We start from the raw sequence: 17,965 nt of genomic DNA, 5'->3' as shown, positions 1-17,965 counted from the left end.
GCACTCATCACTGACATAGGCACAACCTAACTTACAAGTTAAATTTAAGAAGTTTTGCAGGAAATAACTAGACTTCCAAGGTCATTAATTTCTTTTCGAGAAACAAAGAAAATGCTCAAAGTGGAGGGGAAAAAAATAAAATTAAACTATGCATCAGAAGACATAGGAACATTTCCTCAAAGCCCAACACCATATCTGTGGCACTGAGAATTTTTCAGAGTTTAATTCTTTACTGTCTGTAGGTTAATAAATATATTCCCATATGATACCTATCTCTCAGAAATAATTCTTTTAATGGTATTGCATCTAATCATATATTTTTTCACAATTTCACATGCAGTTCTTATGACATTCCAAGTTTACAATTTACTGAGCTTTTAGGTTTTAACCTACCCGGAGTCTCCTGTGAAGATTCTTTATCTCTCTTTCCATGTCATGCTTTTGGTCCTGAAGTTTTTTAACTGTATCTGGGGGAAAAAAAAAAAGAATCACATTCTCTGTAAGATCTTGGGGATCTCTTTACTTAAAAAAGAGTAATTGAAACAACCTGCAAATATTTTTTTAAAATTCCTCAGAGAATACACTGTTATAACTAAAGCCATCTGGAGAAAAACAGTATGAGCAGAAATACCTTAACAGAAAAAGTCAATAGGTACATACTTCCCTGACTGGAGAGGAGAACAGCACAAAGCAAACTAAATTCTTGTACAAATCTCAGTCTCCTCTCTACCCTTCACAATATTAAAATGACAAAACGATAACAGAGTAAATAAACAAGGTAGGTAATTTAACAGGGAAGGATCCTAAAAACATGGATGTCTAGGGTTTTTCCCTCTTCAAATGTATGCTGCAGCTACACAAAGCCTTTCGATTTACTATTTACTCCGTGCCACAAAGCAGCTGACATAACATTCACGGCCATGCCTTCAACAGGGATAAAATTCTACTCATGTCCTCAAGAATCTCACATTCTAGTCTGTCAAGCTACTATTTGAAGCTGAAACAAGCTATATCTACAGCAAATAGACAAACAGTCTATGAGATCATGTTTTGAAAGAGATGGTCCCCTAAATCTGTCAGCAGTGATACAAAAGGGTATGCAGCTTGATCACCACCAGCTCCTCACGCGGCGTCTGACAGACTGGCTACTGCAATTATTATTCATTTGCTACTTTATTCAATACCAAAGACAATGTGACTGACTACTCCATTCTTACAACTAAGCAACTAAAGAAGAAGAACACAGCATAAATTTCAAATTAGTTTGTCACTTCACTGAATTAGTTTGTCATATCCTAGCATCTTTGGATTCTAGGATGTTTTATTTCTACAGCATCGTGTAGCTATTTCCAAACGGTAAAAATGATGGGTCAGCTGACTCAATGCAGTTTTTGTTCAGGTTCATTATTCCAAAATCTGCTTGAAACAAATATTTTTACCGTATATTAGCGATGCTCTTTCCACAAAAAGATTGAAGGTGTCTAATAAATTTAGGCTGTTCAAAATACAAAACCTTGGCAAAAATCTATGGAACTGCATAATAGATGTTTAAATTATCAGAAGACAGGTGTACAGATATATGCTCGTAAAAACAGATTGATACAGCAAAGGTTTGTGGCTCTCATTTTCTAACATGAAAAAACTTTCCAGTGCTTTTATTTGGGTATCAGGTCTCAGGAAAACCATTAAACCAGAGTTTATTCAAAATCATTTGTTCTGCCAATACCTACTAACATCCTCTCAAATAAGCCTACATCTTCGGTACTCCTGGTCTTTTGTCAACAGGCTTTTCTTAATAAAAATGAGGCTATGGCAGGCTACATGGAAAATAGTAAGCATTTCAAAAATGTTTAAATCAGATGTAATAAAGACTAAGAACAGATTTAAGGTGATTTATGCTGATGAGCTTCAACTATGCTCATAAGAACATTTCAATTTTCCAATCATGGAATTCCTTTTGGTTTCTTTATCAGAAGAAATTCTTGAGTTTTGCCTCAACAGTTCCAAGTACAGAGACTTTAATGACACAGTCAATTTCTTTACAAGAATGATACAAACCTCAGCTGGCCTGAAAACATGATAACCTTTCAGGCTTGGAAAAGCTGAAACACTAAAATTAGACAGATATTTCTGTATTTATCTCCTCCTTATAAGACTGCACATTTCAAGATGCATCTGACCAATCATTAAGCTTTGAAGATAAGCCTAACAGAGTGGGCCACTCAAATCTCATGCTAACGTGATATTTAAGCAAAGCCCTCCAATTTTTAGCTTGTCTCTGTATACACTTGTTTGAGCTAATATCAGCACTAGGATGCCAGTTTTAGGTCACAGTTATAGAAGTTGCTCCCCCTCCTCACCCTTTTTTCCTTTAATCACATGCTAAAAAAACCCCACTGCAAATTAGATAACTTTCACAAATGATAGCAAATTAACATGCCCTAAAGAGTTTCCAGTAGCATTTTGAAACAAAATCTAGTGGATGACCATTTTATCTTCTAAAGACAGTTCAAAGAAAATGTGTTTATAAAAATAAAATTTGTTCTACTACTAAAAGCAAGCTATAGTGCATCCAAAAATAACCACAAACCAGAAACTATAAATGCATCCAGCGTGAAACCTTGTGTAATGCCATTGTTTTGAGCTTTTGTGAGATATGAAATGCACCATTAACTTTTAGTGTATTTATGCTTTGAAGTAAAACACAATGGTCTGAATATTCTGCAGTTACTATAAACAATACAGAGCACTTCACAGCAGTTGTTGGAAACAGTCTTCTCCCCCAATCAATCGAAGAGATTTTCAAAAACAAAACAAAAAAAACCAACTTGAAACGAACTACCAAACTGCAACTGGGTTCAAAACACAGTGAAAAATTAAGACTAAATTAAACAACTCCACCTCTTAGAGCCTGAACTCCATTCTTTGCATTGTGTCACCAATTACAGCTCGAAAATTCGAGAAGTCAAAATAGGTACAGAGACAGGAATTATCTGTACTGCTGCCTTCTGGTATCCTTCCTTCCTGCATCCTCACAACCTCCACAATTCTTCTCTAACACACACAAACCCTTTCTACCTGCATGTGCTGCAATTTTCAGTAGGGCAGGACAGGCACTTCTACCATTATCCAGTCTCCTCCTTTTAAGAAGGATAGACAAGAAAGAGGACTGAGATAAAAGGGAAAGAAACTATGGTTTAGGGCAAGTGAAGAACAAGGACACCATTCTGATGAATGACTAGGATAATCAACAATGGCAAATCAGCAAGCTGCTTGTGTCTTACTGCAGGATTCAATTATGTCTAAATTTTACAAAATATACTGATTTAAATCATAGTTTGACAAGGCCTTGCTCTTTAAAAGGTAGAAAAATAAATTATGGGAAATGCAGGCTACAAATGGTAAAGAAAAACATTATAACTAGGGCTGGAGGTGAGAGGAAGAAACTAAGATAGCATCTGAATTTTGTAAGAGAAAAAGTATCACTGTATTCAGTATCTGCAATTCTTGCCTAAAAAGTAAGAAAGGAAAAAAAAAAGACTTAAAAGACTTGCAATATTCAGATGTGCATAGCAGTTTCAAAACATGACATTACAATTCCTGATAAAGCAAAACCAAATCAAGTACTCCTGACACAGGCAAATCCACAACGGGCATTCTTGCAGTTTTTGTACTAGTTACATCAGTTTGCCTTATACTAGGATAGCATTTCAATTTTTTAGCATAGAAATGGCTATCTCAGTATAATCACATCTACATAAAGCCAGCATTACAGTTAATTTAAGAATTATAGCTGCCTTGTATGAGGAAGAGACACTGGTTACAAATATACCAAAGGTCAGGAGATTTGCATATGAATCTTGCTTTTGAGCTCACCACTGTCAGACAACAGGTCTATACAGCAAGAAAGCTGAATTTTTTAAGGGTCCAGTGTTAAGGGGACAGGGGGGGGAAAGTACTGGCATCCAATTGAGTTTTCCAACACTACGGTAGAAAAGGCCTAAATATGGTACAGTAAAAATTCATTTCACAACTGCTGTCAAGACCCTTTTAAAAATGAGATATAGAAGAATTTAACACTAATGCTGCTCAGCTCCATAAAAGAACATTAGATATATTAACCTTCTTGCTACCCTACCCTTGTCCAAAAAATTTATTGATTTAAATAGTTAAGGATTAGGAGAACTGGTATGTTTAGCACATGTACCTTGTGCTAAGTGAACATGCAAGGGGTATTTTCAGGCTTCAGAAGAAACACCTGACAGCTGATAAGCTAACCTACAAATATCAATTCTCTGCAAATCAGGAGACAATGTTCTCTGAAAAAAAATCCTCACAAACTCTTATTAACTGCTTGAAAGAATAGGTTTCCTTTTTCCCCTTAGTCACTGAAGATGAGTGATGTGACAGCTTGGCTACGTGAAAAACCGAAAGGAGTCAGAAATGAAAACCCGAGGAAACACGCCATCTAGTGCAATGCCTGCTCTCTCCCAGTCCCTCACTCACTCCAGTACCCACAGACTCATGGTGAGGACACCTTGCTTCATCTCTGCCCGCTAGTGAGTGGTGGCTTTAACATTTCATAGACTTTTCAGGTACAATACAGAAGCACTATGCTTAAAACTCCTCATCCCAGGAGTAAGGAGCTCAGCTGCCACTGACTACAGTTCCTGCTACATCTGGATGGACATCAGGAACATGCTGTATGTTTCCAATCAATGCAGTTTACATCCTGCTGTCTACATCAAAGCGATCCCAGTTTTTGCAGGCAGACAATATATTAACAGCTAAAATAAGACAGTTCAGTATTCAGATTACTGAGAAAAATGTTTCATTATACATTTGTTACCCTTCTTTTTGGTGTTTGGAAAGCTCACAATGAAGCTGCCCTAAGTACCAGTGCTAGAGCATTTCACATTCCTGCAGCACTATTTAGTGCTGATTAACCATTAAATTGAATGAACACTCACCACCATCTACGAGGCATCTTTCTCCTAACTGTAAAGTCTTTCTTTTATTAATTCTTTAAGTAATAATTTTCCATCATTTATCACTTGGCATTTCTGAGTTGTCTTGCCATCACTTTCATTCACTCAGTAACTTTGCTGTTAGGCAAAAATCCTCTCCTTAGGGGGTGGGTTAGATTGTGTCATATTTTAAAATCTAAAATAAAAGTTCACTAATGAAAACCTTTATGGATCTTTATTACACACGGTTATTTAGGCTGAAAAAAACACCGTTCTTCTAACTAGTGCTTTATAATACCTGAACCTACAGTAAATTTTCCACACCTAAAAATACAGACATCATACATTTGACTGACAGAATACCAGAACAGACCAAAACTCTGGTCAGCATAAGATAACTTACTACTACTAAGATCTACTTTTCTGTCACTTTAATACAAATTATTAAAATTCTGTCCTGTATATGTTGTATGTACTACCTCTAAGTCCCAGATTTTTCGAGATGCTGTTCTTTGCTGTCGCTACTTACAGGCTACCACCAAGAAACTCCTGTATGGGGTTTAATTATGAACCCATAATGAAGAATGTTTTAAAGTGGTCAAAGAAAAATAGGTTTTTAAGTTTACACAATTCTTCGGGTGCCATGCTTTTCTAGCGCCACTAGGTGCCACTCTGCTTCCTGCCTATAACTAAAATACCGAATTTCTTCCCTAAAGGATCACACCAGGTCATTCGCCAGTACAGTTACATTTTCCAAACTATTTCAAGAGCAATGAGTAACTAAGACTGTCATAATTTCTGTTGAAAATCTATTCCCGGGTAGAAGTTTGTCTGCCTGAATTTTTACCAGTTTAAGTGAAATACCTGGCAACTGTTTTGTACCCCCACAACAGAAGCATCTAAAAATTAGAGCTGCCTTGTAATCAGGTATTACTAGGCAAATACCTAAATATTTACTTGATGATGGTGCTGTTTTCTGTATGAATGCATTTCAGTTAACGGACAAAACAATGCAAATAAAAAAGCGTTCAACCTTTTTAAGACTCTGTTACAAACTTCATGAACAAAGTGAGAGCTACTGACTGTGTGCCTCAGCTCCTGCTCTCAAGCAAATGTCAGTCTGGTTTTGCAACAGAATGAGGAAAAAAAAATGCAGAATAAAAACCTAAAGCAATTTTGTAAAGAGAAACAGTGATTGTCTTTCAAGATAAACCAAGCTGACAGCCACATGTCTGAAGACATTGAGCTTCAGTTGAATAAACAATTTAGCTTGCTTAAGAGACTACCTTTTCTTGATAGCAGATCAATTTAAAATCCCTTCTATGATTATTTCCCTTGCTGTTAAAAGGGATCATGCTTTGGTTTTTTTGCTGTCTTGTTTAGTCTTTGTACACCATGGAAGAATAGCAGGTATTTGAATTCTGTATGTAGCACTGTCCAAATACAGCTTGCCAGGGTACAGTTGCTCAAGTTGTTATTTAGATGGAGATTAATTGCAGAATTCCAGCCTGTGAATGTCTGAGCAGGTCTTGGAGATCAGAGAGGTAACTAAGGCAGGGAGAGCTAGACAAGTATATTGTAAGTATGAATTTCATTATAAGTCCCAATCATTTTTTGTACGGTGGCAAGAGTCAACAGATTTATTCTAACTTGCTTGAAGTTTGTCAGATTAATTTTTAGGTTCACAGATCGGTTTCATGACTTGAGCAAATCTACACAGGAAGAGATATACAATACATCCATATTGTCGAGTCAGCTCTAACTTTTGTAACTTTCAGGGCCTCCATTCACCTATTTTGCAAATAAAAACACCTTTCTTCAGGTGGGAGAAATAATGAATTATAAACATTCTCAAGCTACCTGGTAACTTCTAATATTTAGGCACTTGAAAGAGAGAACATACTTAAAAAACCCCATCAAAACACTAAATCAATCATCCAGTCTCCAAAATACACAAGGAGTACACTATGATTAAGTCTGTAATTACATGTTCTTCTAAGTTGAAAAACAACTTGAAAACAGCATTATCAGATGTGATATTTATTCTCAATTCACAGGTTTTTATTCCCACACCAATTACTACCAGAACTGGAAAAGCAACACTAACTTGATATTTTTCCCCTGCTGTATAAGGGTTCTGCAGAGCCCAGTCTGACTTGAATTCAGACATACAAAAGACAAGTGAAAATATTTTCACTATTACAGTGTTCTACTTCAGCTGTTCTTAAATTATCATTTCTCTCACAAGAGAAACTTGTAACACTTACTCTCCAAATCGGATATGATGAGATTGTCATGAAGCTTCACAGCACGATGCTGCTCTACTTCATCCTCCAACTCAAAGATAGTTTCTTTCATGTCACTTCTCTCAGTCTCTTTTTCATCTAGTTCTGTCCGAAGTTTTTCTAGAGTCACATTGAGATCCTCAATTTGTTTCTTGGCTTCTTCTTGGAACACTCGGTATTCATCTTCAACCTGAAAAAGAACATATCTTGTCATAACTAAATTGGTTGCATTTTAAAAACACTTCTGGTTTCGTAACTACCGTACTTACAATATATTTCTGCAACCATAAAAAAGTAAGAGACAAGAAGTGTAAGCTTTTAAAAAGGTATTGTTCTAGTGCAACTGTTTACCTAAGCCAGAGTTAAACTTTTATTCCCAAATTGAATAAATTTTATTACTCTTATTTGTATATTAAATTATGATAAATGCATTTACTAGACATATTTACTAGATAAATTACTTATATCTGAGTCAAAATAGCTGTTCTAGAACTAGAAATACACATTTTGATCTAAAAACCAGTCAACACACAGGGTGCTCCTGGGTGGATCATTAGTAAAAAAACCTATGTATATTTGCCATATTTAATAATAATTGTTTGAAAGCTTATAATTTTCCCTTCATTTAAAACTAAAATATGTATTCAGTAAATAAAATTACATTTGGTAAAATCTCTGTCTACCTCCAAATTAGTTATTTCTTGATTGGAGAAAAAGCTACTTTTCTGCTTTCTTTATCATTAGTTTATTCTAAGTTAATTGAACCAACTTGAATAAGCTGGAACTTCAAAATATTCTCTCAACACCTGTGAAAAGTCCTATAAGTCATGAACAGCTAGGTTATCACTTCAAACTTTGACTCCCAGTACATTCTCAGTGACATCCCTCTTCCACCGGTTTGGCATTAACTCCTTGAAACTCCTGCAGAAGGCATGCAATTTCAGCACAAAGTTCGTACAGTATCTTAAATACTGGTAAAGCTTGGCCCTTGAAATAAGTTGCAGAGTTTAAATACCAGTATTTTTACAAACTAACATGACAGTTACCCTGTGGCTGAATGTATCTATAGAATTTTTAAAAAGGACTCCGTCATTTTCACAACAAAGGTTAAGAGAAAGTAACCAATCCTAACACTACTGCAATCCAATCAACCTCATAATTAATCCTTTATTTCTAAAAGAACTACAGTAACCAACATCAGGTCATGGTGTACACAGGATATTAAAATACAAGTTTGTTTTAGACACTACCTTAGCAATGGCATCTTGCAGTCGGTTGGCATCATTACGAGTGTGTGCCAGCTCTTCTTGCAGGCTACTGGCCAAGGTCTCTGCTTTTTCTTTATCCAGCCTGACACTCTCCAGCAAATCTTGTATATCTGATTTATCTCCAGAGTTGTGTATAGAATACAACTCAGCCACTTTCTGCTTTTCGTGCTCTAACTGAGCTTTCAGCCTGTTCATCTCAATCTGGTCACTGGCTACTGTGGCTTTGTACTCCTCTAAGGTAGATGCTATCGCTGTTTTGCTTTTCTGCTCTGACTCAATAATCCGTTCCATGTGGTGATTTCGTTCTTTTAACGCCCCTATCATTTCTTGAGCCTCCTTGTTGTCTTGTTCTGCCATCTTCAAAGTGTTGCTTAAGTGCTGCTGAACACCTAACAGCTGCTCTCGCTCAAACCGAGCGTTCTCTGCTAGGTCCATATAACGTTGCTCTAACTCCATGTAGCGACCACTTTTCATATCTTCATCAATTACGTATGAAATATGGTGTTCATCTAAAAGGGACCGAAAATACTCAATCTGACGGCTGAAGTGTTCTAACTTGTCACTTTGCTGGCACAAAGATTCCATGAGGATTACTTTTTCCTCTCCAAGTCTTTCATTCTCACTGTTTAGCTCTTGTGTTATTTGCTGCAAATCTGCAAGCTCTTGAAGTGTGGCTTGGAGCTCTTCAGCTGTACTGTGCTGATTCTCTTCCATCTGATGTATCCGTTCTGTCAGACAAGCTACGGACACTTCACTTGCATTGCCACTGCTTCCCTTCCTAGATCTTTCTATACTTGGTACGCCTTCAGACTCTGAAGATGATGGGGCATCTAAGGCATCATCACTTGATGTCAGTGGCTGATAAACTTCGCTGCACTCACTGTCTAAATTATCCATGGAATTACTATGTTGGTTGTCCATCAAAGTGTTTTCATCCTGACTTAACAAGTCTTCCATTGATCCAGGAGCAGAACCTTCCACTGAAGATGTCAGAGTACCACCACCATCACTGTGGTTGCCAGCTGTAATCTCTGGACTCAAAGACTGATAGCCAAAGAGTTTTTCAGAGTTGTCCAGCCTTTGTTCCAAAGAAAAGCCTAATGCATTTAGTCTGTCTTTTAACATTCGATTCTCATTCTTCAGCTGGTTGAGCTCTTCTCGGATGGCAGTGTTTTGTTCCTGTAACTGTAGCAACGTAGACTCTACATCAGTTGGCTGATGGACAACAATGGCCTCTTTTTCTTCAGATTTTTCATCACCTTCAAGTTGATCTTCGTTAAGTCCCAGCTGAGCACGCATATCCCTTAGTTCACTTCTCAGATGTAAGATTTCCACATCTTTAGTTTTCGCTAATGTCAAAAGATCATTCACCTTTGCTTCCAATGCAGCTTTGTCACTGATTTGATTGTCTGATTTGGACTTGCTCATTCGAATATCCGATTCTGGATTGGTGCGACCACGGGAGCGTTTTGCCAGTACCGTATCATTGGTCCCCTGACCAGTCAAAGGCAGCTTCTTGCTCTGGCTTAAACGAGAACGATCACGTATTCTTTCTCTAGAAGAGCTTGACTCTTTATTTCCAGATGAAGTGCTACGCTTAGTTGTGGAACTTGTACCTAGATGTTTTTTGAAAGTTAGGAACAGTAATTTAAAATACAGTATCTGTAATAGAAGACTATGGATTTTGTATCAGCAATACAGTGGTAGATTTTCTGAATCACACTGGTAAACACACTCTAAATGTGTACATAAAATACATTCAGAGTACACATTTATACAACCTGAATCATTAATCAGGGCAGTTATGTTTTAATTGATACATGTTTCAACAATTGTTATACTATACTGGTATTTTGAAAATGAGTTAGACCTTAAAGTTTAACATTTGCAAGTTTCTTTTTTCTGTCTTCAACAGCTTCTGACAAACTGTACAAAGCCTGCAGCAGTGCTATTCCTACAAGCTCAAATTTGTCCCTCTTTTCAGTAGATTTGAATGCAGGCTTTTAGTGATGAATCACACATGATGATTCCCCAAAATGAAAGTTAAGGTTTTTTGTATTTTCATCTCATTTCATAAAGACGAGGATAGATCATCACTTCTTTATTTCCAGATGCTTTACAGCTTTGCAAGCACTATTGAATCCAACATATAACAAAGAAAGGCAAGACATACTTCCATCCATATTGATAACACACTAAATAATTTCACTTTTCTGAACAGTTTCTTAAAGCTCTTACTTTATTTCTATACAGCAATACAGAATGTCCAAAATGTTGACTGCAACAAGTGATCACATCCTAAAGATTTAGTGCTTGTGAGATAGATCTTTTTAGAAAAATTAAATTATTTTAAACAAATCTATGATTCTCTAGATTAATTATATTATCTAGTTTTATATAGTAGGTGCATAATTAGTAATGAAAAAAAATAAAAGCAACATGCTCCAAAAAGGCAATTATATTAGTAAAAAACAGGAAAAGAGCACAGGAGGTGTTTGATTTGACCGTGGCCTTACTGACCACTTCATTAGTCAGCCTGGATCCTCAATACATAATAGGAAAATAAAAAGCCACACAACTACCACCTTTAAGGATGAATTTATCCATTTACCTGCAATAGTTTTGGGTTTATTTTCCAGACTGTTCATGGTCACCCCTGAAGCTGAGGATGCTGTTGATACACAAGTGCTCTTCTTTGCCTTAACACCATTGGTCATTGTCACTCCACCGCCACCAGCCATCCCTGCTAAGAGGTCATCATTACTCTTAGTCTGAAAGAAAGGGAAGAAGCAGCTTTAAGACAGCTGGCTGAGAAGTCTGCATAGCCCACATTTCTTCCACTCCAGATTCCGTTAGTTTAAAAAGTACTTATTTGACTAGTGGTGTCTGTGCAAGAATGTTGAAAATTATAAATGCATTGTTCTATGCAGAGTTGGTAAGTTGAAGCTGAACTTCAATTCCTTACATATGATTGACTATAGAAACTGATTCTTCTCTCTCCCAGACAAAAGGATTAATGTTTCAATATCAATGAGAAAAAACAACAAACAAACAAAAAAATACAAACCCAAGGAAAGCACAGTAACACAACACAGTGTAACACACCCATTTTGACTGAAAGTTTGCTTATGCATAAAAATGAAGACAATACTTAGATAATTAAAACATCAAATACTAGGAAGTTAGCATAATGTCCTTCAACAGAATATGATCAAGGGTTTTCTGGTGGACAAGTTCACAACAAAAAGATCAAAACAAACAACAACAAAAATCAATCTGACATTAATAAAATACCCTTTATAGCTCAAAATACTAAGTTACAAACCACTAGAGAATAGGACAGTATTCAGAGGGGAGGGAAAAAGCCACCCTCACCATACAGCCTTGCCTTATTTTCATGCTCTTTACTAGGGACTCTCAGAGAGGGGATATTTGTTTGATGGACTTTTTAACTGACCTTGTATGATCATTCCTGAAACTACTGGGAGCCACAAAAGCTGCCTGGAATGTGACAAGTCTGTAAGCACAGGATTCTCAAGAACTAGATTCCCAAACAGGGAACACATCTTTCAGAATAAAGCAAACTCTAGAAATACTAAGTTCTTAAGTATTAATTGGCAGACTTTACAACTCTCTAAAATGCAATTTTTCAAATGTGAAACAATCAAAATATGCTAAATATTTTTCCCATTATAAGGGCAAAAGAAAACAGCTGTGTTAGCAGCATTCCTCGAGCATCTGTATTATTCAGCTGAATAACACATTTGAAGTCTCAACCAGCATCCCACCTAAAAGGCAGTGCTGAAGAATTGACTAGTTGTTTTACATCATGACTTTCAAATTCTGCAGGTTTGTAACTTCTAGCTTTTTCTAGCTTCTACATGCCAGACATTGCAATTCTATACATTAAGAATGAATGCTTAATTAATTTTTCATTTTTTTTTAAGTTGCATCTCAGGCCATTCTATCTAGCTTCTTTTTGCAAGTGTGAATGTCAGAACAGTTGGGAACACTGATCAGGATGTTGTGGAAACGGCATGGATGGGATTTGTGCCATTTACAAAGAGCAGCTGCAAAACAAAAGGGAGCTTGGGAAGAGAACATATTTGTTCTGCATGCAGTTGTTAGAAATACAGAAAATTTACAGATAGAAACAAGTACTTGTATAGGTAAAATCCTCTAGGACAAGAATGTTTTTACTGAACCATGTAGGAAATGGTGTACCCTTCTAAAAAGGTTTATAAAAGGCTGGAAGAAAGCACATAACTCTGAGGCTCTAGTTTTATGTGCATCTAAGCTGGTTTTTCTGCTATGAAAAAGCCACTGTTGTTCTATCCCACTCTTCTCCATGTGCTTACACACTGTGCTGTGTAAACTGAAGCCTTTTCAAAGGGTTCCTTCCTGCCAGGAGCCAGATCAGTCCCTTGATCTGCCATGTCACACAGCCCAGCAAAACAGCAGACACAGTGCAAGTACCAACGGGAAAATAAAAATGTAGGAGGGCTACAAATTCAACAAACCCCACACTACTTGTGGGGGGGGACGAGTTAAGCACAAACTTCTGCTGTATGACATTGCTCCATTAACCTGTAATCTAATCAGATTTCATATCTAATCTAAACTAATTTAGTGAGCATGGGGGTAGAGGGGTAGGGAAACAACCTTGTGATGCAGCTATCACTTCAAACAAGGTATTACAAAAAGGACAGAACAGTGATTTTCTATTTTGCTACTGAATCTGCTGATCAGTCAGCAAATGTGATAGTTCAAACGGACTATTAGCTGTCAGCATTTTTACCCTGTTGAAAGAGTGGGGAAATTAGCTTAAGCTTTAGACACTTATACTACAAGTACATGTTATCAAGCCAAATAGGTCAAGATGTGACTCAGCTTGGGGGAAAAAAAAAAAAAAGCTAAGTAAAATACCCACTTTCTGACATTAGTCATCTCCAGTCCTTGCTGAACAAAGGAATTTAAGACAGCCATTCTTCTTCCGACTTCCCCATAAACTATTTCTAGTCCAGGCTGGAAGGCACTGCCTCCTCTGCAGCCAATTAGTAAACAGTTTCTCGAAACTGTAACACTATACTCTTGGCAAAGAAAACTCTTTAGCAAAGCTTTGGAAAAATTACAAACCAGCAGCTCCTTTTTCTTAATGCTCCACAATGGTAACCATTCTTGGCTTTAAAAATCAAAGTATTTTTGTAGCGTATATTTTTAATGGAAGCAAAATCAATGTCATATGTTTATTAAACAGCTTTTTCCGCAAGGAAGAACAGTTTATCCCATTTACGGAGAACAGTGCAATCTTGCTTAGCATTAAAACCTCGAAATTAAAATATGAAAAATTAGAAAATATCGTAATTAGAAATGCTAATCCAGACCTATTTTGATTTTCTAGATAAAAACCACTTTATAATTCTACAATTCATACTCCATTCTCCCTCACATCTTTCTTTCAGTGCAATGAAACTTGAATGATCACCTCTACAATTCATTTCATCTTAGTTTCTCAACATGTATATCCTATTTACTGCACCTCATTCAAATCCCTTTATATATATATGTATAATTATTCCTACCTGGGATTTTCTTTGATGTTTGCTGTTGTGCTTTTGAGTGCTTCAAACATCAAACTTCACAACAATCTATAATTAAGTTAGTGCATTTTGCAAACAGAATACTGAAGCCTAGACACCTGAACACTGAAAACACATTCTAATTTCTAATATTCAAATATTGGTGTCCAAGTCTTGGCTTTTCAGGGACACTGGATTTTGCAATTCATTTGTCTGAAGTACAGCTACCGTCTAATTACAGTTTTGAGAGTTAGCAGGATCACAAGCTCATTAGCTAAAGAAGTAAAAAAAATAATGATCTTAAAAAGAAGAACATAATGTTACTTGCAGAGTATGTTTTGGCAGATTAAAAACTAGAAGTGGTTGGCAGTTAACCTCCTGCTGTAATAACGTGTGTGGGGTGGTGAGGAGTGCTGAGTCCCAGGCTTACAAAAGTCCTGGGCAAAGTGGGAGCCAAAAACCTACAAAGAAGCATCCAAAGACATTCTGAAGCAGACGGACAAACCGACCTCTGGAACAGTGTTCAGCTGCACAGAAGGGTGGGTCTCACAGTTTCTTCCTGTGCTCATTGTCCACACACTTTGAAAACTCCACAAAAAAGGATCAATCTATGGAACAATGCGCAGTGAAAGAAGCCCACCCAAAGCTGAACACCAGCTTATGGTTGTATCATGAGGAAAAAAAAAAACATACTATAATTACAAAATAATTTTCATTTTTGCCACATTATTACTGAATTAAGACCAGTACAGTACTGTGGGTATTGCTGCTCCTTCATAGTGGCCTTTCATTCAATTTCCAACTCAGAGTTTTCTGTATTATACACACACTTACTTTAAGGACCAAATACATTAGTAAGCTGTTGCAATTAAAGTTATTAAATGACAGTTTTTTTCTTTTTTCTTTTTTTTTTTGTCAAGGAATATTAAATGAAATTCATAATACAGAAACCAATTCAGGAAGTCCAAGAGAAGATCCTACAACCACTAGGAGTAAAACAACATACCAAATGCTTCATCAACAAAATCAAATATAAAACTATACAAAAAATACTTTTAAAATAATACAACTTGTTAACAAAATCAAATATAAAACTATACAAAAAATATTTTTAAAATAATACAACTTGATATTCCTTTCAAGCCAGTAATTATAAATGTGATTTTCCAGTATCAGTAAGTCAAAAAAATACAAACAACTAACTTATTCAACTAAGTATGGAACACTCAAAGAAGATAAGATTCATCATCATTATTAAGTCACATCACTGGCACAACAGCAGCTTAACAAGTAGAAGACATCCAACTGCATGAGTAAGCCTGGCTGTAACATAAAGCTGAGATAAGTCTTAGTAATTAAGATAAAAATTTTAATTGTGTCTCAAACATACAATTGTCATAAATTCTAATCCTACACCCAAACATAGCCAGAAGTGTTACTAATATAAGTAAAATTGTGAAAGCACTGGTCAAATTTCTTCAATGTTAGATCATTCTTCTCCTTTATCTCACTGAGAGGTATGAAATAAGAAACTTGATAAGTAAACTATAAAGGACTTTTGTTTCCTTATTCTTTGAGAGGTTTCTAGAAATACAAAATAAGTAGGGTCAACAAGCATCAAAAAATTATTTTAAGTCAAGAAAACTGCAAGATACATTGGGTGGCAGAGGAAAGTGGGGGCAGTGGGAGAAAATCTAGCTGAAACCTGGCTTGCAAGTTCATCAGCAAAAGTATTAACCATTCTTCCATAAAAGAAAAGCAAGAAGAGAGAAAGGGAACACACCTTTTGACTTTAGTAATCCTGCATAGCTACTACAAAGAGACCTCAACCCTTCCCACTTCTTTAATTTTAGGTCTTTATTTGCCAGTGATTTAAATGGCCTATCTGGCATCCTGTAGGTGACAGTGGTTCAGGTCCCAGCTGCAGACTCCAGCCCTTCTCCTTGTTCTGTTCATTTGCTGCAGGGCAGCAGCAGTGCCACAGCTCTGCATAACGGGCTGCAGAAAGGCAGAAGGAGGTGGGTCCAGCCATGTTTCCAAGCCAGAAGAGCGAGGCAGACCAGGCAGGCTCATACCATCCACCCAACCCAGATGTGTTCACTCCCAAGTGAAAACTCCACACCAGCACACCTCGGTATGTCTTATTGTTCTTGGTTATTGAAAAACATACTCTCCTAAATCTACTGCCCCATTCTGCTCATATAAGAGAAAACCTCTACCTTTGAACTTGTTCTAGGAGCAAGAATCAACTTGTGGAAATTCAGCTCAAGTAAGGACTTCACACAAAGCAAAGGCCAAAACAGCTAGAAAGAATGCAGCTGCACTGACCTGACACAGATCACCGATATCAACAAGTTTCTCATGTTAGATACCTCATTAGATCTTTTTTCAGAATTAATAAATCACTCTTATCAAATCCAATTAGTCACTGACACACCATTCAAGCATAATACGATACTATTAACAGCATTAATCAGAATGCAACTTCCACTCTGCTCCTTTTGCAGAACAGCAAAGTTCTGCAAAGTATATGGCTTTCCATCACGTCAGACACTGCAAGGTGAAAAATACAGCCCGAATGCCACATAAGGTCCTATCGCCCTGCCCAGTGATGTGTAACTATCCAAATTCCCTTCAGTCACCCGTATAACAAACCTTTAGTCTAAGCTGCATTAAAGACATGCCTTAAAACTCTATTCTTTTTAAAGCTTTATTGTAAAAAAAAAAATAAATAATCAGAACTTTCTATTGGTTATTACCTTCAAAAGAGATGCTGATGTCCCGGTTTTGGAGAGTTTTGTTACTGCAGACACTGAGGAGCCGTTTTCTGGTTTGGCTTTTTCAGTTGTTTGAGTTTTATTTACTCCAGGCACTTTGGGCACTGAGCCAACACTTCTGCTTGCTTTCTTCATTCTGGGCTGTCTGTTTATGATGCATTTACAAACAAATCTACAAAGAGAAAGAAAGAAATTTTAAATATAAAATACAAATTAAAAGCAATGTCTTTTTCATAACGCTCTATTTAAGACCAGGAGTCCAGAATAGCAGTAAAGACCACAAATTAGAGCCAAACAGAATGCATGTGACTGACCAATGGGTTTTGCTTTTTTTAAAAAGGAGTTTTTACCAAGAACTAAGCACTCCTACAGCTCCACTCCAAATTATATTTTTTTTCAGTTCCCCTTCCACAAATGGCACTTATATACTTTATAAGTGACCCATGTTGCCAAGTTCACTCGTTATCTAGCAAAAGAAAGGCTTATTAGGGCAGCAACGTTCTTTATTTCTCACTGTGGGAAGCAAAATACCGTGGGAGTATTCAGGCAACAGCCTGACTACCAACAACACTGGATCTGAGAAAAGATTAGCACCAGCTTGGTAACTAAAGTACGAGGAGAGTAACAGCAGTAGCAAAGAAAAAAGTCTTTTGTAAAAATTAAAAGAAGTTGAAAAATTCAGATTCCCTGAAACCATTTATGATTAAAAATCACATTAATAAACACATAGGATTTAAAAAAATTTAGTATTAGTCATATGATTATGAGGATCATCTCTAAGAAGAAAGCAGAAGTAACCCACTGTGTTCCATGGCCCGAAGTCAGGACAATTCAGCCTCTTTACCTTGCCTTCAAGTTGTCTCAAACAGCAGACAACTGTCAATACTGTCACTCCAACCACGGGCAAATAAATGAAACTCCAGAAAACAAAGCTGACTTGACTCAAACCAGGAGCAGCTGCAGCAGATCCAAATACTGCAGTTACCACAAGAACTGCTAATTTGGGAAGACAACCTAAGAAAGGCTAGACTAGCCAGCTTGAAGCGTGGACTACCAGAAAGACTAGACACATCAGGATCTTCTTCCCTC

At 36.7% G+C, this 17,965-nt stretch overlaps 1 protein-coding gene across 1 annotated transcript in view; it reads right to left on the bottom strand.

The window, feature by feature from the left end:
• Positions 1–17,965, bottom strand: part of SPECC1L (sperm antigen with calponin homology and coiled-coil domains 1 like) — a gene marked incomplete at its 3' end in the record, with an annotated part of 37,344 nt that overhangs the window by 16,473 nt on the left and 2,906 nt on the right. Inside the window, exons 2-6 of the mRNA XM_010163971.2 lie at positions 16,859–17,048; positions 11,132–11,291; positions 8,503–10,136; positions 7,235–7,442; positions 394–467 (exon numbers count right to left, since the gene is read on the bottom strand). Coding sequence (XP_010162273.2) covers positions 394–467; positions 7,235–7,442; positions 8,503–10,136; positions 11,132–11,291; positions 16,859–17,048 — 2,266 coding nt within the window. The remainder of the gene's footprint in view (positions 1–393; positions 468–7,234; positions 7,443–8,502; positions 10,137–11,131; positions 11,292–16,858; positions 17,049–17,965) is intronic.

This window comes from Antrostomus carolinensis, unplaced genomic scaffold (assembly GCF_000700745.2).
Source record: "Antrostomus carolinensis isolate BGI_N321 unplaced genomic scaffold, ASM70074v2 scaffold7723, whole genome shotgun sequence".
Classification (NCBI taxonomy): Eukaryota; Metazoa; Chordata; class Aves; order Caprimulgiformes; family Caprimulgidae; genus Antrostomus; species Antrostomus carolinensis.
Note: the sequence above shows the minus strand (reverse complement) of the source record. Positions and strands in the feature narration are given on the sequence as shown.